This window comes from Theropithecus gelada, chromosome 12, assembly GCF_003255815.1.
Source record: "Theropithecus gelada isolate Dixy chromosome 12, Tgel_1.0, whole genome shotgun sequence".
NCBI classification, from domain to species: domain Eukaryota; kingdom Metazoa; phylum Chordata; class Mammalia; order Primates; family Cercopithecidae; genus Theropithecus; species Theropithecus gelada.
The window spans coordinates 98161347-98185720 of NC_037680.1; the positions used below are offsets into that span (position 1 = coordinate 98161347).

A 24374-nucleotide genomic window follows, 5' to 3' on the forward strand; every position below is an offset into this window, starting at 1 on the left:
AATTAGTATGTAGGACGGGGCATGGCAGTGTCTAAACAGAGAAGAAATGGAGCAGAAAACTAAATGGTTACAGGACTCAGAGATACAGCACTGCCACGTGGAAAAAAAATTATAAAGATGCTGTAGGATTTCAAAATGGAGGGCTGGCACAAAAACACATGCTAACCTAGGGCAGCCTTCTTCCTATGGGCAGCGATTCTGAAAGAAGGCTCTGGAGTAGATGCTGAAGACTAAGAATCAGGCAAACTCAAGTTCAATGCTGGTGAATTGTACTGCGTATGTTTTATGATCTGCTATCACAGAGAGTGACAGTTTTGTGGGGACATCATGGCTGCCTCAAAATTGGAGTATAATGAAGTCATATGATAGAGGGGAAAACAAAGTATAGAAAATCCATCCAACATGACGACGATGTTGGTCTGGAAAAAAACCCGGGAGAGGACACATGCTTTACAAATTATAATCATAATGGTGGTATGCTGTGCTTGTGGGATTGTGGTTTCTGTTTTTTTAAACTCCTGCCAATTAAAAGATGATAAATATATAAGTGTGTTTCTCATTTAAAGGGAGGGCCCATCTCCTCTTTAGGAATAAAAGTATTCTATTCTCAAGACAATGAGAAACAAATATGGACTTGAATACAGCCAAAAGCCAATCTGAGCCTGTAGTTATACTGAACGGCAACATCTTAGTAAACAATTACCTACAGAGATAGTTAAAAAGAAGAGAAAACTGGTATTCTGAGTAACCTGAGCTCTCTTTTAATAAATACAAGGCATCCAGAAGTAAAAAACCTAACTCTGATTATTTTCTCTTTCATTTATGTAAGTATTGTGTCTGGCTATTTAGAAGCAATTAAATTTCTGACACAGTGATTGCCTTTGTCATCAGAAATATGTCCACCTGCGAGTAAGTCTCCAATTACAAATATGAGGTTTATAACAAAAAGGGCTAACTGTTCTACTTGTTCTAATTTTCTAGTCTGCACATCTGAATCAACCCTATTGCGTACACACACACATCGGGTAGCTTGAGGGTCACTGTGAACGGCAAGATTTTATTGTTTTCAAAACTACCCACTACTAGCCTCAGTATAGGACTGGCATAACACCAGTCCTTATGCTTATGGCATTGTTTGACATTTCAGTTCGTTATTTCCTTGCCCGCTTTGTTTGTAACATATAACGGTGTCTTGCTACTTACACACCATTCCATGTCTGTTTCTATCAACAGTATACGTGCTCCTCAAGAATTGATGTCTTGGCAGGCACAGTGGCTCACGCCTACAATCCCAGCACTTTGGGAGGCCAAAGTGGATTACCTGAGGTCAGGAGTTTAAGACCAGCCTGGCCAACATGGTGAAACCCCCGTCTTTACTAAAAATACATAAAAAAAGAAAAAAAAATAGCCCGGAGTGGTGGTACATGTCTGTAGTCCCAGCTACTTGGAAGGCTGAGGCAGGAGAATCGCTTGAACCTGGGAGGCAGAGGTTGCAGTGAGCCGAGATTGCGCCATTGCACTCCAGCCCGGGTGACAGAGCAAGACTCTGTCTCAAAATAATAATAATGATGATAATAATAATAATTGATGTCTTTACCACTTCCCGTTTTCTACCACGGTTCTTCATTCAGAAATCTCAGAACACGTTTGATAAGCCAATGAATGAATGAATGAAAAACTAACGAAGTCCTTTAATGAATCTTATACCCACCTACCCGCAGTGTTATGAAGTGTGTGAATTATGCAGCCTTCTCTGAGCCAAAGCTGTACTAGTCAGCTTTTCACATACAGATTCATTAGTTTTATACCTGTGAAGTAGTAACTTGGTGTAACTAGTTTATTTCAATTTCCTCTTTTTTTCATGGTTTAGAATTACCTTGGAAAAAGTAGAAAGGGCTATATATAAAATATTAGTGGTTACTTCTGCTGGGAGGGATTGTGAAGCATTCATTTATTCAAAAAACATTTATTGTGCATCTAGTGTTTATCACCTGCTTTAGAGGAGAGAGGAAAAACATTCTTATTCATTTTGATAACTTCCTGATAGTTGCCTAGATAGTTGCAGGAATGGATAAGGAACCTAGGGGAAAAGGCAGAGACTCAAGGAAACTAAATAGGGATTATATGTGCAGTGGATGTCAGAGCAAGCACCTGCCTTGTCCTGTTTTTACAGCTGTGTAACCAGCAACGGCTGGGAATTTGAAATGTGGGTTCTACCAAATAAAGTTTTATCAAACTGGGATTGGTTATTACACTTTTCTTCCTCCACTGCGATTTCAGGTGGTGATTTACTCAGACAAGAAAACTTTATCTCTGGGAAAAACCTTATCTCTGAAGAAGCTTAATTTTAACATTTCTAAAAGTAGGTATTTTCCTTATTAGTCTTTATGGAACTACAGCTTTTGCCTTTAATTTTAATTTTTTCACCCAAATTAAGACATTCTGAAACATTAGATTGGTGCAAAGTAATGGTGGTTTTTGTCATTACTTTTAAAGGCAACTACTTTTGTGCCAATCTAATATGAATTAATCAAATGTGGAAGTGTATTTAAGGGAACATAAACATCCTTCCTTTACATTTTTGGTTGTATTTGTAAATTTCCCATGAAATTCACATATGAAATTCACATATAAGCCCGGGATTCTCTCTGTGCCTCCACCCAAAAATGAAAATAGCATGTTCAACTATTTTAAAGTTTTCATATTTAGTATGCCCTTTACATTTGTAATATAATTTAGTGGCACAGATATTAATGGTAATCCCAGAAACAGAAGTCAAATGCAGTAATCTTTAGTTTATAAATCTGTTGCACAGGGGCCAGCATAATTTCTCTGTAAAGAAATTTTACGATCTGGCCAGAAAGTAAATATTTTAGGCTTTATGGGCCATCTGCTCCCTGTAGCAACTACTCAACTCTGTTATTCTATCTCCAAAGAAGCCATAGACAATACCTTAACAAATGAGCATGACTGTGCTCCAAGAAAACTTACTTGCAAAAATAGGTGGCAGTTAAAATTGACCTTCAGAGCATTTCATGCTATTGAAAATATGATGAAAGCAAGGCATCTTCTTTCTAGGTAGATGCTCTCTGGCACCATCAGAATTCTGCACATAATTCTAGGAACTAAAAGCATATCCTGAGCCTATCTAAAAAGCTCAGTCCAGGAACCCCTATTTATATAGCCCAGGTAACAACTCTGGCTGCTAAAGCCCAAGTTAGACCTACCTTTATTGACTAAGGAAGGAATAAAAATGAGACATATGGCTTATTTCTTGAGTTTCTCATTGCTTTGAAAGAATTGGGCACTGAATGTCTTGCCATTGTAGATACAGTTAATGAACATCCATTCACTTTACTGGTGTGAAATACTTCCTGCATCACACAGCAGGTACCGGAGAAAGGTGCTACAATGGGTAATTATTTTCTAGTGGGATGTCACCTCATATTCAGTTTACAGGAGTTTGACAGCATTTAGCCCCAAAGAAACTATAGCCACATTATAGTAGATACCTAGGACTATCATATCATATTATAAAATATCACATCATATCATGTTATATTATAAAAGGAATCTTGATCTTCCTTTACCAACCATGTGTTCTTCTCTAGGAAAAAAAGCTTCTGGAAATGAACCACATACTGTCAATGTGACATTTAAGAAGGGCAATATTCCAAGCATAAAAGAAAATTCCAGTAATTTCACGTATCTTACTACTTTCCTCTCATGAATTAGACTAAAATTTAATTCTTGAATAGTTTAGAGAACACAGTTGTTGACTTATGTCAGGATTTAAAGTAGCCGCTTTAGGACAAGCCAGTATTTACATATCCACATGAAATCTGTGTGAGCCTTAATAACGTCATTTAGAAGCCACCAGCCAACACTGAACCTAAAGTCATAAATGTCTCCAGTGTGACTACAAGTTTGGTATGAACCATTCTATGGAAAGTCCAGGCACCCCGTGTACTCTACCTCACACCCAAAGTCCCCAAGAGAGAATGCGTTTCTTTATTCTTACAGGAAGCAACTGTAACTTTAGTAAAAGATGAAAACCTGCCATGATAATTGTATTTCGAAATGGGTTTGGCAGAAATGGGTTCTGCCAAAGAGCTTAAATATATGTGAATATATGGTATAACATGCCATATAAACCTAAAAATTCTATTTCTCATAAGAACTGGAATTAAAGTGCCAACAGAATGCAAAACTGTGGGAAAAAGCAAGTCAACTCTAAAACTCACATTGTTAGCAAAATTTTGCACATGCAACTGAAAATACCTTGGAGCTGGTAGCTCTCCTTGGAATTCCCACTCCCGGCCCTTTGACTAATTGACTTCTTATCCCTGGAATAGTTCTCATTCCTGACTACTCCATACAAACTGAAATCCTCCCTTTCCCTGTCCCAATGTACCCAATTGCACCACATTTTAAAAAATATCCTTCTTATGAGAACCTTCAATTATCTTGTTTATTCATTTGTTTGTTGTTTGTAGTCCCATTAGAACATAAGCTCCAGGAGAAGAGGAATCTTTTCTTTTTCAGGTTTATGAGAATATCTACAGCCTTCAGAGTAATTCCTGACATCTAGTAGATACTCAATAAGGATCTGCTAAATGAACAAATGAATGAATGATGATGCTTTAGCCCAGTCCAGCTCACTAATCAGAAGCATCACTACCATAGCACCATGGCTGAGCACAGTGGCTCATGACTGTAATCCCAGAACTTTGGGAGGCCATGGAAGGTGGATGGCTTGACAAGCCCAAGAGTTCAAGATCCGCCTGGGAAACATGGTGAAACCCTGTCTCTACAAAAAAATGTAAAAATTAGCCAGGTGTAGTGGCACGTGCCTGTAGTCCCAGCTACTTGGGAAGCTGAGGTGGGAGGATTGCTTGAACCTGGCAGGTGGAGGTTGCAATGAGCTGGGATTGTGCCACTGTACTCTAGCCTGAGTGATGAACTGAGATCCTATCTCAAAAAACAAACAAACAAATAAACAAACAAAAAACCCCACTGCCATAGCACTTTTGTATGTCACAAAAGCTAAACAAAATAATAATCATGATGACAAAGAAAGAAAAGAAATGACAATCACATGCCAAAATGTAAAAAAAAAGAAAAGAAAGAATGAAAATCAAGTCTGCAACCAAGGCAAGAGGATAGCTAATAGAAAAACCAAAGTCTCTGTTCTCATGTGATACAGTGGTTTCCAGAGCTATTACAGACATTTAATACTTAACTGATTTTTAATCACCATTTTAAAATTCAATGCCTGGGCTATGAAATTCATTCTGGATGGGAAATGGAGCACCCCAATTAGCATGGGTAGAAAGGTAACTCTCCCATGATCAATGTATTTAAGCCCTACTGTCACCTCACTAAAATGCCAAGGCAACCAGTCCAACACATATCTTAGAGGAAGCACCTTGGGTCTGTAGTTCCATTTCCTAAGGCTTCATTAATCATGTACAACTTTTGGTCTGTCAATAGCACTTCAGCGTCTTAGCTGTAAAACCCTTCAACCCTTCAGATAAGCCTTTGTTGTTAATCTCTCTCCGGCTGAAAGACAGGTTATAAGGCAGAGTCAACAGTTGGGGTGCACTACGTTTTGACTCTGAAATAAAGCCCATGCTTCCCCCGACATTTGTATATGTTGCCACCACTAATTGCTTTCTCCCAGTGCTATCTGCTGTGGGTTAGTTTACATAAAGATGGCTGTTTTAAAGACATCCCTCCTGACATATATGAACAGTGCATAACCTCTTATCTTGGTGGTTTATGTGTTTTAACAATGAAGACAGCCAAGCAGGGCTGTCCATGATTAAACCAGAACCTTTTGGATGCATCAATCACTGTTGCTGTCATGAAAAATTCTTGGCTTCCTATAGAGGTTCATTTCTTGTTGTGAGACTTTCCCATAACCTATTTTTCTGGTTATATCTCTTTTCCCATTCTCCTTTCCAGGAATCTTTGTCTTTTCTTTACTGGGTTAATTAACGGTTTGGTTTCTTTTTTTTAGGATGACTTGTTTATGGCTGAAGTGCCTTATAAATTCTCAGTTGAACATAAGAAAGCTACAATGCCAAAGACCAAGAAAAGTAGAATTGAGTATTTCATTTTTAAAATTATCTAGCCTGTGCATTACTTTACTTTTCTTGCAAAGCACTTTTTGGTATCTTATCTTATTTAATAGGTGCAATCAAATCTGACAAAAAAGTATTCATTGTTCACACCAATCTGATTACCAAAAACTAAGATAAGAAAAGTTAAGCAAATCACCAAAGTTAAGACAGCCAATATGTGCAAAGCTGTGATCAGAAACCCTGACTCCAAGGCTAAACAACCCTGCTTCCCTTTCATAGAGATATAAATAATATAAAGAAAATACTAACCCATAATTACAAATTCTTTTTGAGAATTGGGTAGAAAGTTTCCAGCTTTCTCAATTCACCCTAGAGTTCAAGTTCACCTCACTTCCCTGCCCTTCATGATGATGACGGCTAGCTAGTATTAATTCTCAAATGATCCTATTTTATCATTTTCATGGGGATGATCTTTTCTGCCTTGTTCCTACTTTCTGTGCAGGAGAGCAGCCAGGAGTTTCTCTTAAAGGTTCTTTTTCTAGGTGGAAGATCACAGAAATAGGGCGAGGGGCAATTATATCTCTATAGCAGAATCTCTCATAAATCTAAATGTTGATAGCAAAGAAGATACCCTGGGCTGAGTGTGGTGGCTTATTTCTCTAATCCTAGCACTCCGGGAGGCTGAGGTGAGAGAATTGCTTGAGCTGGGAGGTGGAAGTTGCAGTGAGCTGAGACCGTACCACTGGGAGACAGAGTGAGACTCCATCTTAAGAAAAGAAAAAAGAAGCTACCCCGTTCTCACCCCAGGGGATCTCAGAAAAATGTGTAATTAACCCTGTTTCATAGAAGCATGCGGTGAATAACCACTGTATGACTTCCATGCATAGTGTCAAAAATAGCATCCAGAAATGACAGGACTCGGTCAATGACAAGCCACTCTTAATTATTCATGGTGGTAGAAAAATTGTAATAACCTGGCTAAATGGCATTGGCAGGTTATTCAAGCCTTTCACTTGGGCATATATTACTGTCCCTCGAATCTTTGCATTTTCCAGTGGAATCCACAATGGGCTGTTTATGACTATAAAATGAGGAGTATGTGGGGGGGGAAAAAAACCAGGAGGCTAAAACAGCATTGTTCTTTTTAAAAGAATTCAATGAGATGATACCTGATCTTTATGAAATATCATGAAGCTTTTGAAATTTTGGAAACAGCCAAATGGCAAATGATCATTCTAGGGTCTATCTAGTGCTTTCGTTGAAGCTCACCTGGTGATCTTTCTCCTTCTATCTTTAATTTTCTTCAAACAAAAACCATCCACTTTGTTGTCTAGAGGTACTTTTTCCTATTAGTAGCTAAAACGCTGAAAGGCAATCTGAAAGGAAGAAACAAGAATGTGGTATACTCACTAGCTAATGTCAGATGTTGAACTCCTAAGATCTAACTGGAGCAGCAGCATACGTTGACGGCTGCATCTGAATCGTCCAAATGTCTTTGGTTGCTTTGATCAGTTTGTACAGTCCATGGGACAGACACATTAGCTGGCTTACCAACTAACAGGCAGCAGGACCATATGTTCTGAACTAAAAACCAACTATGTAATCTGGCAGTGTGGGGGAGTTGCTGTCTCAATTTGAGTTTTTGTCCTATGACAAATGGAATGCAGTATGAAACTACACTATTACATTGCAAATTTGATAAATGACATGGAATGAGAAATTCCCCTGGAAAACTTGGATTTGGAGATTTTTCATAAAAATATGTTCATGAAAATGATTGATTGCATGAATGATAAAATGGCTAGAGATCAACCAATGAATCTTCTGAAACACTTTCATGAATGACACTTTGGGAATCTTTGGCCTTTGTTCTCACTTTTCTAACGAGTCTTTCACTAGAGCTAACTGCACCCTCACTGACCTATTTCATAGAATGTATCCCTCCCCCGTCATTATATGATTAGTTACTTGCAGCTCTAAAGCAAAAAGAAATATGCTTTCGGGTGGATTAAAAAAAAATGTAGTTTACTTGAAACTGAAGGCTGCCTTTTATCCTATGGTTTATACATCAAAGCTTCGCTCTAGACGTCCCTCCCCAAATCCCTTAGCCAGACTGCTAAGCATGTAAATCTTTGGGGTAGTGAATTGAACAGAATATCAGGGGCACCTTCAAGAGCTTGTTTGAAAATGGATGTGAGACTCCCAAAATTAAAGCACTTAAAAAAATAAAAAATAAAAAAATAAAAAAGGAAAAGAGTCCCTCCCTTCTCCTGACCTTGGAAACAAGTAAGGACGATGTTATTTTAATTTGCATTCAAATTTTAACACAGTCACATAGCACCAGTGGAATCGACATTGGTTTTCCACCGAAGATTGCTCATCATTTCATTATGGTTCATTATGTTGATAACTGTCAGAAAGCATTAGCAGCGAGGGCTTTGAGTAATAGAACTGAAATGGTAATTTTAAAACAATACACTTTCTGGAGGAAATACAGCAGCGCACTAAATTCAATTAGAAAAGGCAAATGTAGAGACAAAGTAAGTGATGTTTGTTGTTTGGAACTTGGCTGTTTCAATTTCTTGATAACGTAAACCTGGAGAAAGCTTTTGCAAATCAGGACCTCTGGTAATAGATCTTAGTAAATCTGCCCTCATTAGCTCTGAGCTCTCCTACTATAAATTGTCTTAAAAGCTGCAATTTTGGAATATTTTCGGCCACGTCTAAGTATCAATCACTCTTTGTTTGTTTGGCACAGCTGACTGAATTATTCAAGGCCGTTTACTTGGAGACAGATTCGTGAAGGTCCTTCAAGTTAGCAATCTAAAATAATAATCTCTCATTTACGAAGCGTTCCCAATCACCAGGCTCCGATAAGTTTCATCAAACAAGTTAAATAAGGAGCACCTGAAAGCACGAAGACAGCTTTCCAATAGAAAAATACGAAAAACTACTCTGGTAATAGTGCTCAGAAGTCAAGGGGGCAAAATGACAGATGAGCTACGTTTTTCTAGATATGCAAAGCCAATTTGCTATCTTTACAAGGTACTTTTCTAGCACATTTTGAAACACAATAAGGGGTTGGAAAAGAAAGTTACCTTAAGGCCGGGTGCAGTGACTCACGTCTGTAAATCCCAGCATTTAGGAGGCCCAGGCGGGTAGATCACTTGAGGTCAGGAGTTCGAGACCAGCCTGGACAACACAGTGAAACCCAAGCTCTACTAAAAATACAAAAATATTAGCTGGGCGTGGTGGTGTATGTCTGTAAATCCCAGCTACTCGGGAGGCTGAGGCAGGAAAATTGCTTTAACTTGGGAGGTGGCGGTTGCAGTGAGCTGAGATAGTGCCACTGCACTCCAGCCTGGGCAACAGAGTGAGACTCTGTCTAAAAAAAAAAAAAGAAAGTTACTTTAAATATAATATTGATTTAGCTTCCCAGTGGGGGAAAAGAAGATCTTTCTCACTACAATCATTGAACAAGCTAGTACACGACTAACAAGTCTTCCTGCAGGGGTGTGCGGCTGACCACGCCCAGCCCTGCTGATAACCAGACTGCATTCCAGAAGAAAGGGGAAGGGAAACAAGGAGAAAGATCTAGAGAAGGGAAAGAGCTACTTATTTGAAGAGTTAAAGGATATTAATTTCATTAATAAAAATCACGTCAAAATCCCTGTTAAGAAACGATTCATAAAATAAAAATCCTGCCATCAGCTTTAACGGCAGCCCTGAATGTGCAGAAATAATGGTGCCTGTCCTGGCAATGTTGCCAGAAAAAAGCCTGTTGCCTCTCTTGACTAATACAGGTGTCTAAGATGAACAGTTAACATTTCTACTCTCTGGCAATAACTTAGTGAGGATTCTGGAAGAAACAAACAGCAAAATTAAAAAGAAAAATAATTCCACAGTGAGTGCATTTGGTTATGTGATTCTTCTCAGGTTGGATTTTCTTCATACAGGAGACAAATGAAGTATTCCATTTCCATTAACGGAGAATGATCAGAATCCATGAAATATGTTTCTAGAGTCACCACTGAGCTGAAGAACAGGTCTGAAAGTTACAGGCATCAAAACAGAATCTCCTGTCTCCTAACAGCCGTGGGGCAGGAAATGTAAATCCTTGCTGCCTAAAGATGGTTTTACAGATCAGTGGCTTCAGCCTCACCTGGGAACTTGTCAGAAACAGAATCTCAGGCTTAACCTCGCTACTCCTAATCCCCAGGTGATTTCCATGTGATTTTTGTGCATGTGGATGTTTAAAAAGCTCTGTTCTAAACTCCCTGTTCTAAATAGTTATGGGCTATTTTCTAGAAAATGTTCAGATGGTGCTTCCATAGAAACATCTCAGTACATCTCACAGGCAGCCATTTATGTTAACCTAACCAGAGACTCCATCAAAAGTATTCCCAAAGGTAAAGTTTGTTTACGATTAAATTCTCTTACGCTCTCCAGCAGTGTCAATGGTGCAAACTTCCTAGGCAGTTTCCTTCTAAATTAGCCAATGCTACTTGTATTCACCTGGTCTAATCGTTCTCCAAGTGAACAAAAACCTGATTTTACAAGCCAGTGGAGCACAGTCTCTCTTTGGCTAGAAGAATGAGTCTCAGATAGTGTGTTTTATTTCTTCATTAGTGTGCCGTCACAGTGAGCGATCACTAAATGCAGGGCTGCATAAGAATGCTGGGGTTAAAGACAGCATAATGAACAAAGAAGGTGCCTGATTATCATGGCTGTCAGCACAAGGGAATTGGGTTTGTCACCTGGCTTAACCAACTGGTAAGAACTGATTAGAGGCTGGAATCAGTTTGAAAGGCTCCCTGATGTTAGGCTCCTTCCCATCACCACATCTTGTCAAGAGAATCCGATAAAGCTGGGGGCAGGGTGCAAGTGGGGAGAGTTACTCTGTGGGTCATGTGAACAAGAGGGTCTTTGAGAAAATCCCACTGTCTTCTCTATGGGAATGTCTCCTACAGTATTGTCCAGTAGAATTTTCTGTGGTGATAGGAACATTCTCTGGGTCTTCTGTCCAGCACAGTCTCCACTAGCCACAAATGGCTACTGAGTTCTCAAAATGTGCCAAGTTTAAATAAGAACCTGAATCTTAATTTAATGACTTTAAGGTTAAATAGCCGCATGTGTCAAGTATCTACTGTACTAGACAATACAGGTCCACTATATTCACTGAGAAGGGAGATGTCGAGAGGAAGAGCCATAGGCTAAGAATTAGAATCCAGTTCTGCTACCTGACTTACGACTATATCTATTATCAGCAAAGTATAGTTACTTCCATGATTATCCCTATCTCAGAGGAAGTCGTCAGAAGCTTATTCAGTTACTGTTTAAGTTTTAAAAAATATTTATAAGTTTAGTTCTGTTGGCCGGGTGTGGTGGCTCATGCCTGTAATCCAGCACTTTGGGAGGCCGAGGCAGGCGGATCACCTGAGGTCTGGAGTTCAAGACCATCCTAGCCAACATGGTGAAACCCTGTCTCTACTAAAAATACAACAAATTAGCTGGATGTGGTGGCATGTGCCTGTAATCCCAGCTACTTGGGAGGCTGAGGCAGGAGAATCATTTGAACCCGGGAGGCAGAGGTTGCAGTGAGCCAAGATTGTGCCATTGCACTCCAGCCAGGGTGACAAGAGCAAAACTCGGTCTCAAAATTAAAAAAAAAAAATTTAGTTCCGTTGGAGAGGTCTGAACCTTAACTGTACAATAAATTAACAGGCCGATTTTTGAAAATACTGATGTCTGAGTCCTACCCACCCCCCTAGAAATCCTGGGGTACAGGGCAGCCATCAAGTAATTTAATTATGCACTCAAGGGTGAAAATCACCGATAGAGAGGCAGTGAGATACGCTGTCAACCTGCTGAGGAGGTAGTTTGGGGAAGGAAATGACCAGCTGGAAATAAAAGAGAAAGAGAACAACATTTATTAGATCCCTACCAGGTGCCAGACCTTTGCAAATATTTTCCTATTTCATTCTTAAAACAGTCCCAGAGGTAGATGGTGAGAATTCCAACTTACAGATGAGGAAATTGGGGCCTGGGGAGGGTAAACGTTCTCTCAGTATCACAGTGTTGGTCAGTGGTTAGAGCCAAGGCGATCTGATCAGCAAGTTGATGGCGTCGCCATCAGGACTTTGTTTCCTCTTAACTGAAGTGTTGCATATAAAGTAAGTGGGATGTGATCACCATTAACGTAATGCACAAGGCGGTGCAGTGGCTCACGCCTGTAATCACAGCACTTCGAGAGGCTAAGGTCCATGGATCACATGAGGTGAGGAGTTCAAGACCAATCTGGTCAATAGAGCGAAACTCCATCTCCGCTAAAAAGCAAACAAACAAAACAAATGGGTGTTGTGGTGGGTGCCTGTAGTCCCAGCTACTCAGGAGGCTGAGGCAGGAGAATCACTTGAACCTGGGAGGTGGAGGTTGCAGTGAGCCGAGATCACACCACTGCATTCCAGCCTGGGTGACAGAGTGAGATTCCATCTCAAAAAAAATGAATAAATAAGTAAGTAAAGTAATGCACAAGACCTTGAAGTAGTGAAGTGTAGCAGAAGGAGTTCCAAGAGCAGGTATTTTCATGGACCTTTTAACAATGACACAAAAAGCCACCAGCCTTCCTTCCCTTTACCTTGTAGAAAATGACTTCTGAAACATGCAAATGTTACTTTAATTTTTAGATTTTTTAGTCCATCCATATGCTAAAATCAAATTTTTTCCTTTTCCCCTTTGCATCCTTAAGATAAAGCTAACAGCTTTTCCTACAGAAAAACACAATTTCAAGGGCTCAACTACCACACCCTTATTACACATACATCAAATGTTCTAGCAGCACAGACGTGGCCATCTTTGGAGGTTTCCTAAACTCCCAAGTAGCAATACTTGGTAATAAAGTGATGGGCACACATTCCCCTTAAATGCTAAACAGGTCGGCATCATGAGACTGAAAAATACCTGGGAGAAAGAGCCAGGCCCTCCTGCCATCAGAGATAAATTTCATGACACTCAAAATACAATCAAATCTCAGCCTAGAGCAGGCTTTATCTGCATGGAAAGTAAGTGGGGAAGTACCTGATGCAAACTGAGGGCAATCATCAAAATGTCAGTCCCAAACACTTCCCCTTGAGTTTACTATTGTGCCCCAGATTCCCACAAGAAAATTGTTGGTAGCAGGTGTGGATAAAGATGGGGAGTTTATTATTAAACTAATCACACAAATGGAACATAGCATGAAAATATTTACATTGGAAAAGAAAAAGGCTGGGACTTAAGAGTTCAAACAAAAGTGGCCACCCAGAGAAAGTACTTAGTCTATGGAGGAACAGGAAAGGGAGAAAGCAGAAACAATCCTTGCCCATTTACAGTTCTTCTGGTTTTTTTTTTTTTTTTTTAAAGAGGGTCTTTTTTTGTCACCCAGGCTGGAGTGCAGTGATGTGAATGCAGCTCACTGTAGCCTTGACCTCCTGGGCTCAAGTGATCCTCCTGCCTCAGCCTCCCAAGTAGCTGGAACCACAGGTGAAAGGCACCAGTCCTGGCTATTTTTTTTTTCTTTTGTCTTTTTTTTCTTTTCTTCTTTTCCCCCGAGACAACAGAGTCTCCTCTTTTACCCAGGGTGGAGCGCAGTATTGCAATGTCAGCTCACTGCAACCTCTGCCTTCAGGTTCAAGCGATTCTTGTTCTTCAGCCTCCTGAGCAGCTGGGATTACAGGCTCACACCACCACGCCTGGCTAATTTTTGTATTTTTAGTAGAGATGGGGTTTCGCTATGTTGCCCAGGCTGATCTTGAACTCCTGACCTCAAATAACCCGCCCGTCTTGGCCTCCCAAAGTGCTGGAATTATAGGCGTGAGCCACTGCATCTAAACTTTTTAACAGTTACATCTGAGGCTGACCCTAGGATTCTCCTTAACTCTGAATGTTTCTGCTTGACTTGGGACAGCCAGCAAGAGAATCTCCCAGCAAATAGAAACTGTGTGAGTCTTCAGGTTGTACGACTCTATCCAAGGCAGTGTGTGATCTTGGGCATGTTCCTTAACATCTCTGAGCTTGCAGTTACCTTTTCTATAAGATGAAGATTACATCTACCTTACAGATTTCTTATATTTTGAACCAAGTATTAAGATTTTTTCAAGTACCTATTATATTACCTGGGCATAATTATAAAATTGTCATCATCATTATTATCTCTCATTATGAAAGAAACTCTGGAGGTTATAGCAATTTGAATATAAAGTCAGAGAGACCTAGAGTCTCACTCCAGTCACTTTAAAGATAGGACTTGATTTCCCAGTGGCCCAAAGTGCTCGAATACCCAAAAACTTTTATTTGCAGGGTTGTTAGCTCCAGATTGGCCAAAATACAGTTTGTAGTAGTTAGGAAACAAAAGAATAATACTGATAATGGTAACTGAAGCTAATATGTGTGTGTGTGTGTGTGTGTATATATATATATATATATTTTTTTTTTTTTTTTTTTTTTTTGAGACACAGTTTTGCTCTTGTCACCCAGGCTGGAGTGTAATGGTGCGATCTCACCTAACTGCAACCTCTGCCTCTGCCTCCTGGGTTCAAGTGATTCTCCAGCCTCGGTCTCCCAAGCAGCTGGGATTATAGGCGCCAGCCACCATGCCAATTAATTTTTGTATTTTTAGTAGAGACGGGGTTTCACCATGTTGACCAGGCTAGTCTCGAACTCCTGACCTCAGGTGATCCATCCACCTCAGCCTCCCAAAGTGCTGGGATTACATGCGTGAGCCACTGCTCCCGGCCAAAGCTAAAATGTATGAAAGTGGCATCGTCCTATACGATTTACATAGCACATAAACAACGTAAGGCTGTTTAACACCAACAACCATTAGGAGGTACTGTTATTAACTCCATTCTGCAGGTGAGAAAACAGACTGAAGAGACTCAACAGTCACCCAGCTACACAACAGGCTGGGAAACAAACTCAAAGTCTGTGGAAGGTCTCTGAGCTGAGCCAGAGGCTATCCCTCCAAGCATAGATTCACCTAATGGAAATTCATGGGCCCAGTGCTCCCTGTTCCGATCAAGGTCACAGTCATTGTAGGGTCTGTGAAGCCCCAAGGGTACATGAAAGGAATGGTAATACCTAGGAACACTGTCCATATAAAGTGTGAGAAAAGATTTCCTCACTCCTGCTCTTCATACCAAGCTTCCCAGCCTCATTCATTCATTAACCCAGCATTTATTAAATGCTATCATTAAACAAGCATTTATTAGGATTTGGGCCTAAGTGCTATGAATACAAAACTATGAGTAGAGAAGGAAGAAGTGTAATGACAACATAAGCAATGATCTCAGTGCACACTGAGCTGTCCTTTACAGACTGAAACCACATTCCCAAACCCTGCTGTCTACCTGTTTCTTCTGCCAGCTGTCAACCTTCCCCGAGTCCTCAGTGCAATGGCAAAGCCACTTATAAATTCCAATCTCAGCTCTAACCACACTGTCAGACAACCTCTAAACAGTCAATCTCTTCTCCACCAAGTAGTCTGTAGGCAGCCGTGCACACTGAAGGCAACCAGAAACAGTGGGAAAGACCCTTTCTTTTTACAAGCATTTCCCGGGCTATGATTGAGAAAGGATGCATGTTTGATCTCAAGTGGCCCCAGCATGATTATCCCGGGACAAGATCTAGCAGTGCCTTGCTAGGTGTGAATGAAAGCTGTTGGCATCACAGGAATGAGAGATGAGCATACAACTTACGGGTGCAGGGCATAGAGGCAGCATCATTGTCAGCTCTGAAAAAGCCTCGGTCACAGGTGCACGAGGTGGCTCCTTCCCAGACAGAGTAGCTGTGGGGTGGGCACTTGGCACAGGTGGCATCCGTGGAGAGAGCCTTGTAATATCCAATTTTGCAAGCTGCAGGGAAGAAGAAAAAAACAAACAAATATAAACCCCTGCAAATACAGCAATGCAAAAATGCAAAGCCACCTCTTTGATTCAGAAGAAGGGAGACATTCTTGCTGATCATTAGCGATCATGTGGCTTGAAATGCAGGTAATGCAACCAAAAACATTCATTGAGTATAGTCGTTCTTTAAGGGCCATTAACATTCCTGGTCAGGTGACAAGAAGTCCAAGGGAAGAAATTTTCTTAAACCTGGCATAATCAAGTAAAAGCACAGCAAAGTTTACTGAACGCCTTTCTATGTGCCAGATACCCTTTATACACATTATGCTGCTTAATTCTTACAGCACCCCTTTTCTACAGGCATTATCTCTACCTTAGAAGTGAGGAATTTCAGCTTTGAGCAGTTAATTGCGGGCACAAGACCATACATCTGGTAAGTGTCAGCACCCAGCTTTGACCCCTAGTGTTCTGCCCTCAAAGCCTGTATGCTTAGTCACATGCTATGGAATTTCCGAGTGTAGCCTTTAGCCAACCAGTGGGAAGTGTATCCAAGAGCTAACAAAAAAAACCAGTTTCTGATTATTTCCTAATTACAGCTACAGAAAGAACCAAATCGAAAGATCAACAAAGGCAACCAAGTAAAAACGACGAGTTTGTAAGGCATGGGTCACAGTTTCAGGGTGAAATAATAAAGACTATCAACTGTAGATTTTGGAATATAGTACGCTAAGATGTGTTTTTTGATCAGTGAATATTTTGTGTCTATTTTCGAGTTCATAAAACCCTCCTATTTTTCCCTCTTTCCATTTTTCCAGCACCCTTCCCCCTCCATGCACACACCCCCCAAGAGCCTGGTGTAAAGAACACGGGCCATATAGTTTTTTGTACACCTGACATGCTTTCCATGACTTCATCTTCATAAACATCACACTGACACTGTCATCATACTGACACTAAGGACTACTTTTACTAGTGTGGAAAAACTCACTAATTCTGGGGAAACTCATAATAAAAAATAATGACTACTTGCTCCCCATTCTTTTTTCTTCCCCTAAGGCTTTCATGATCACCTCTCAAATCTGTCTCAATCCCACATAAAAATTGACTAACACCATCAGCACTAAACCCACAGAGACAAGGCTATTAAGAATAAAGTTATTTCATAACACCAGACGTTCAAAGAAAATGTGCCAGTAACCCACAATCTTTCCAGCATAATTCACTCTCATTGCTTTTCATTCATCACGTCCTTAGGACGTGTCTATACTGTCAGAAACAGCAGTGGGGAGAAGGTCCTATCAGACGTTTTCCATCAGCCTGGCAGCCAAAACAGAACAGCCATGCTAGCAACACAGCAGAACTTATTGAAACGAGTGCTAGAAAGAGATCCATGCAACTGCTTGATTCTCTCTGGAGATAGGGCCATCATCTCACTGTCACTACTCATCCGTCAAGCATCTGTACGGCTTCCAACTGAAGTCTGTTCCACCCACTCACATATCCTGTTGGCATTTTCTTAATCATACTCTTGTAATGGCAAGCGGAAAGGGAATTTAGCAGGGGCTCAGGAAGGCACACGGTTACTTCACTCTTACTAACTGAAGTTGTTTATGGAATTTCCTTTAACAAGCCAAAACTTTATGACGTGTGGAGCACTGACAATAAAAGCAAGCGCTGGGAGATCAATCTCTCCCTTATTTGCTTTCGTCTTTCACTGGACCGGAGCATCTTAGAAAAACAAGCTGCTCCAATGACTGAGATTTATGTGTCTCAAGTTTATACACATTGCATAATTAGATAAGGTTCAACTTGCAAGGTGCTTTTTTGGTCATGCTTAAGATGGCCCTAGGGTTTTGATTAAAATCAGAAACCCTGACTTTGGCAGGAAGAAGGACTGGGGGTCAAGCCCGGCTTGCCCACATCAAACACAATGAGCCTCTGAACAGGAACACAAACCCGCTGGGTCCCACCTGTCACTCAGTCAGTCGCAGTCGACAAAAGCAACTCGTGGCCACTCAGGACTGCAAAGAAGGCACAAAATGCTTTCATTTTTCTTTTTTTCACATCTGAATGTTGGCAGAAAACTGCATATTACTGACTGATTCTCATGCACCCCTCAATTTCAACAAGCATCAAAATGGAAAAACTCACAGCGGGAGTGGAAGATCGACAAGGACAAAAATCTGTCCAGTGACTGATCATCACAAAGTTCAAATAGCGTATTTGAAAAGCTATTCTGATAACACTACTTCCAGTTAAAAAATTAAACTCATCTTTTGCAAAAATCACAATGGAAAATGTATCCTTCAATTTCATTAAATTTCTTACAGTGCAAAAACTTGTTGTATATATTATGTGAATAAGAAAAAAGTGCATATGCAAGTTTCTATTTTTCCCTATTTTTCCTCAAAGCTGGTATTAATATGTCACCAGGAATAAATATATGTGAATTCATTTGGGAAATACAGTTTTATACCAATTTGGAAAATTGAAGGCTGCTGTTCTTTAAACACACGCTCTTTTCCTTTTGCTTTTATAAGCACAGGCAGAAAATACAAAATTGTCATTGTGCTGTTCTCGGCAGCCCTTGCTACCCTTAACACATTCTTTTGTCTCCAACTACATTAAGACCATGTTATTAATATTTCAGGATTCTTACAAAGGCTCTCTTAAAATGTAGTAGTGGCTTTTCACGCACACGGCCATTTTGCTGCCTACATTTAAAATGACCTAGTAAATTGATGGTTTAGTACATTTCTTTGCTCTATGTGGTGCACAGCCTTCCAGCATTTGGTACATAAATGTGTAAGTACATTCTGCATTTATTCACTACTTACTAGCATCTTAAAACTTTCACTATCTCTTTCATTCTAAACAAAACCCCTGTGAAAGATGTACTTGGCATAACGCATTGACTGTTAGTATTTTTCATCCTTCTATTTTATGTGAGAACTGCTAGACTGTATTTTTGAATACTAACGACTTTGTGAGCAAGCAACTACTTCCTCCTGCCCTATTTCCACTGAAGTTTCACTAGTTAATGAACCATATGAATGGGTGTCTTACTTGATCTTCTAGATATGCCATGGAGAAAAGATTAGTTCACATGTATGATGCAAACTTTGCATTCAATTCCTTTAGCTTTGCTTTATTTCTTCCTGTGGGCTTTAAACACAAAAAGAAGGAGGAGGAGGAAAAAGAAGAACCAACACTTCTTTCAAATTGGCTCACCTACTACCATAACAACGTTGAATTTTAAGATAGTCTTGGTAATGTAGTATCTTCTGGGTTTTTGGTGCATTGATGTGTGTACATGACAGTATAACGCCCAATTTAATGAGCTGATTACACCTACTATTTGAAAAAATTTCTATATATATATGCCTATGTCATTTTTCTGCTTTTTAGAAATTTAGAATAATTGATAGTATCTGATTGTCTTTATAGTTCATTTTAAAACTAATTTAGTGCCTAAGAGAAGTTAATAATAGCAATTGTGAAAATAAATATCAAGTAGTCATTGAGTGTTCGTTGTTTTTATGCTCACTGGTCATTTAATTGTCACAATAATTCTGTGAGCTTGAGGCATTATCACTGCTCCCATTTTGCAGATGAAGAAACAGGGTTTTCAGTAACTCGTTCAAGGTCATACAGCTAAGTGGTAAAGCCAAGCATCTAACTCCAGTGCTTATGTTTTTCCAAAAGTTTTTATGTAAACAAGGTTAAGTTACCTAGAGTTAGGTCTGACCTTCAGCAAAAATATGACTTGGATATAATGAAGGGGTGAAGATCTGGGCTGGTCCCAACTTCTATTTGCACCCCCAGCCCATCCCCTTGCTGCCTTTATCAGCCACACTTTGCTCTCTGTGACCCACTTTCCAGTTCAAGGCCCTTCAGAGCTGCACTGTCCATTAAAATAACTGCCCACCCCATGTGGTTACTGAGCACGTAAGATGTGGCTGGTCAATTAATACTGGCTTTGAGTATTTTAAAATACACATCAGATACCAAACACTTAGTATCCCAAAAGTAAACCATCACTAATAATTTTTATTTGGATTACATGTTGAAAGCAATAATGTTTTAAATGTATACTTAAATTATTAAATTTAATTTCACCTTTAAAATTTATTTTTTTAAAAAATTTTTTTGAGACAGAGTTTTGCTCTCGTTGCCCAGGTTGGAGTGCAATGGTGCAGTCTCAGCTCACTGCAACCTCCGCCTCCCAGGTTCAAGCGATTCCCCTGCCTCAGCCTTCTCGAGTAGCTGGGATTACAGGCGCCTGCCACCATGCTCGGCTAATTTTTAAATTTTTAGAAGAGAGAGTTTCACCATGTTGGGCAGGCTGGTTTCGAACTCCTGACCTCGTGATCTGTCTGCCTCAGCCTCCCAAAGTGCTGGGATTACAGGAGTGAGCCATTACGCCCGGCCTAAAATTTATTTTTCAATGTGGCTACTAAAACACTTAAAATTATCTATGTGGTTTACATTATATCACTATCAGACAATGCTGCTCTAGAAGCTAGAGTATTAAGTCTTGCATGTGTGCTCCCATGTGCACACAGATGCATTCTTGCCAATGCAGGGTGCTGAAAGTGAAGGAGGATGTATCACAATCACCCAAGGACTTATTTTCAAAACTTACCCTGAACCTACTTAGAAGAATCTGATTCACTTCCTCAAGTACTGCTCTCAGCCAGCTAGCTAATTTTAAAAACCTAATTTGGGCTAAAGTACTAACAAATGGACATTAATGGGGAGTTAAAAATTACCTTCCCAGGTAACAAATTTGCACCTTAATTTAAAGTCGCTTGAAGGTCTGGAAATTCTAACGTTGATTCTCTAAGGAGAATCTGAACCATTATGCGAGCTGGTCCCCATACAATATTTGGCAAAGAGAGGCTTATAGGTCTCTCCAACCCTATCTTGTGGGCATGATATTAGGGGCACACATGACCAAAATGGTTCCATGCGGAACTCTGCCTTTTGTGTACTGGATACATAGTATATCCAGTATGCTTAGGAATCTATGTTAGAAATATCAAAGTCACGTAATGACCGTTATTACATTAGTTCTTTGATAAATTCTTCATTTGTTAAACTATTTCTTAGGTTAATAATGTAAGAAAAAACGATGGGAAAGAAAAAATATCTGTCAAAAAGCATTACAACTTTTGAAGTTTTTGTGAATATGTACAAGCCCCAGCCATCTTTGGGGAAGGTGTGAACATTAACCAATAAATTCTCCATAGTACAGATGGAATATTAAGGCACAAAGGTTGAGGATTTGCCCAAGGCAAGGTGGATTTTCTAACACAGCCAATATGGCTTAAACTAATATGCTATAGATCTCTTCTCTTTCTTTTCAAACGTGCAGGGTGAAGATGGACAATTGGGACTGTTAGTGGACCCATCTCTCTTCCATTCATGAACAGCCAAATGCTGGCAAATCCATATTGTCCAAATCGCCTGCATTCTACAAGTGATTTGACTGCTATCTGTCGAGAATAGTTAAAAATTAGATTGTTGAAGGGACCTTAAAAATCATCTCATCCAGGGATGGGCAAACATTTCTGTAAAGAGCCAGAGGTCAAGAGGAAGACCAAGGATATGATGAAGGTATTTACGTAACAAGATAGAAAACAAATGTTTACAATTTTTTTTTTTAGTGATAGAATTCAAAATATAATAGTAAACCATTAAGTACTTTTTTGCAAAACAGATTTATTAGTGAGGAGAATGGAATTCTTTGTTGGAGAGAGAACATTTCACTTAATTTGGTTTCAAAGAAAATGTTCATTATTACCAAATCAATTCCAAATGTCATCTATTAAAAAACATCCTTAGCTCTCAGATCATATAAAAACTGGTGGCAGGCCAGATTTTGCCCAGGCGTCATACTTTGCCAACCAGTGGTCTTGTAGGACATGTTCATTTTTGAAATGAATAACTTGTCCACGGGTCCTTTCTGGAGCATGCCAGGATTGAGCCTCTACGCCATGGTTCCTCTGTTACTCTGCAGTGCCTCCCTAAGTTTTGAATCACAAAGTGTAACAAAGTGCATATTCTTGCCATCGCTGCAAATGAGTAAACTTTTCATCAACTATCTTACTGGAAAAGCTGATTTTACTCAGTACCATTATAAGTAAAACCACTTTTCAAATGATTTTCTTTTTTTGATTAAATGGTATGGCCTGATTTGGGAGCTATTCCTACACCATTCTGGGGACAATTTATTTTAGTAAGTTCAAACTTCTGCAATTATAAATTATGATTAATTTTATATTTACATTGTTTTAGGGTTTTTCTTTCCTGAGGATCCTGAGCTTAAACTGTTTTCATCTATGAAATGAAAGAATGATACTGATTTTTTTTTTTATTTCTGAGCCACTAAGTTCACGAAACAACTACGATAGCAATTGAAATGCTTTGTGTTGATGACTGATATAGACAAACAATGCCTTAATCTTTTGCCTGTGAAGATGGGTTTACTCTCAACCCCAAGTCTGAGACAAAGACAGAGAAAATAAAAAGTATTCAAGATCTTTGAAAGATGTAACACGTCTCTCAGGTGTGGCCTAAGCTCTAGTTTGGGACATTAGTTAACTAAGGAAAAGTTTTTAAACTGGAGATGACCTGAATCCAAATTCAGCAAGAATGCCAAACTTCTCACCTCAGAAGCTTCTAATCTCAGAAGATCAGTAGTTTCTAATCTTCCTTCTCAGAGTCTAGCATGTATCAGAATGACTTGAACAAAGGATTTGTTAAAAGACCAATTGCTGGTCCTCACTCCTAGTTTATGATTATCTGGTGAGTACTGAGAATTTGCATTTCTTATATGCTCCCAGGCAAAACGTGTCCCTGGACCTGATGACAACATTGCTGGTCCAGAGACACATTTTGAGAACCACTGCTTAACTGTAAATAGACCCAAGTCTAAGTAAAAACTTAACAATGCAGTTCATCTCAAATAGGTTCAGACCACCTCATCCTTTCTCTAATACCCAAATGCTAAAGGGACAAATCATTATCAGGAGAAGAACAATTGGTTTTGGAATTCATTGTGGAGTGGGGAGAGGGCATGACAGAAATCTGACATGTTTGAGGCCAGGCGTGGTGATTCATGCCTGTAATCCCAGCACTTTGGGAGGTCAAGGCAGGCTGATCACCTGAGGTCAGAAGCTTGAGATCAGCCTGTCCAACATGGTGAACCCTGCCTCTACTGAAAAATACAAACATTAGCCAGGCGGCGTGGCCCACGCTTGTAATTCCAGCTACTCTGGAGGCTGAGGCAGGAGAATCACTCGAACCCGCGAGACTGAGGTTGCAGGGAGCCAACATCGTGCCACTGCACTCCAGCCTGGGAAACAGAGTGAGACTCTGTCTCAAAACAACAACAACAACCAAAAAAAAAAAAAAAAAGAAAGAAAAGAAATCTGACATGTTTGAAATATGAAATTTAAATTATTTCTCAAGTTTGAAATATAAAATCTAAATTATTTCTCAAATCAATATGAATGTGCCCTGTAATGCTCCCCAAATTATGGAACAGAGCCTGGAGTGAAATATCCTTATAGAAATGGATTGCCACCAAAGAGAAAGGAAAAGAGATGAAACTCACACACAGAACTCTGCTATGCTAAAGATTACACCATGAAATTCAAAGGAAACTTACCAAACTAATACTGTCTCAAGTAAGTAGTTATCCTCTGACATCAACATTGTGAGCTGATCATTGCTGTTTTTTGATACTGTGTTTCACAAGTATTAAATGATACAGTTAATTCTTACTTATTTGATTTCAAGTGTTCATTGATACTCTTCTGTTTTCTGGATAGTAAAATCAGAATAGTACAACCTGATTGTTGTTAAAAATTACTAAATAATTAAGTCCGGGCCCAGTGGCTCATACCTGTAATCCCAGCACTTTGGGAGGCCTAGGTGGACGGATCACCTGAGGTCAGGAGTTTGAGACCAGCCTGACTAACATGGAGAAACCCTGTCTTTACTAAAATTTCAAAATTAGCCAGGTGTGGTGGCACATGGCTGTAATCCCAGCTATTCATGAGGCTGAGGTAGGAGAATCGCTTGAACCCGGGAGGCGGAGGTTGCAGTGAGCTGAGATTGCGCCACTGCACTCCAGCCTGGGCAACAAGAGCAAAACTCCATCTCAAACAACAGATGACAACAACAACAACAACAACAACAACAACAACAATTACTAAATACTCAAACTTAGTTATTTCGAGATTTTTTGTGCACTCTAAGGAGACTAAATTCCAAAACACGATTGCATCACCAGAAATTCAAGTTTATCTCATTCATACAAAGTTTTACTTTCTCTAGTAAACCTCTGAGAATTCAGAAAAGATGTACTGAGTTCTTTGGCTCTGACTTAATCCTGGTC

General features: G+C 39.7%; 1 protein-coding gene across 4 annotated transcripts in view; it reads right to left on the reverse strand.

Moving 5' to 3' along the window:
- Positions 1-24374, reverse strand: part of EPHA4 (EPH receptor A4) — a 149547-nt gene that overhangs the window by 58826 nt on the left and 66347 nt on the right. For all 4 annotated transcript variants that reach the window (XM_025404570.1, XM_025404571.1, XM_025404569.1 and 1 more), the window contains one exon: positions 15821-15976. In XM_025404570.1, coding sequence (XP_025260355.1) covers positions 15821-15976 — 156 coding nt within the window. The remainder of the gene's footprint in view (positions 1-15820; positions 15977-24374) is intronic.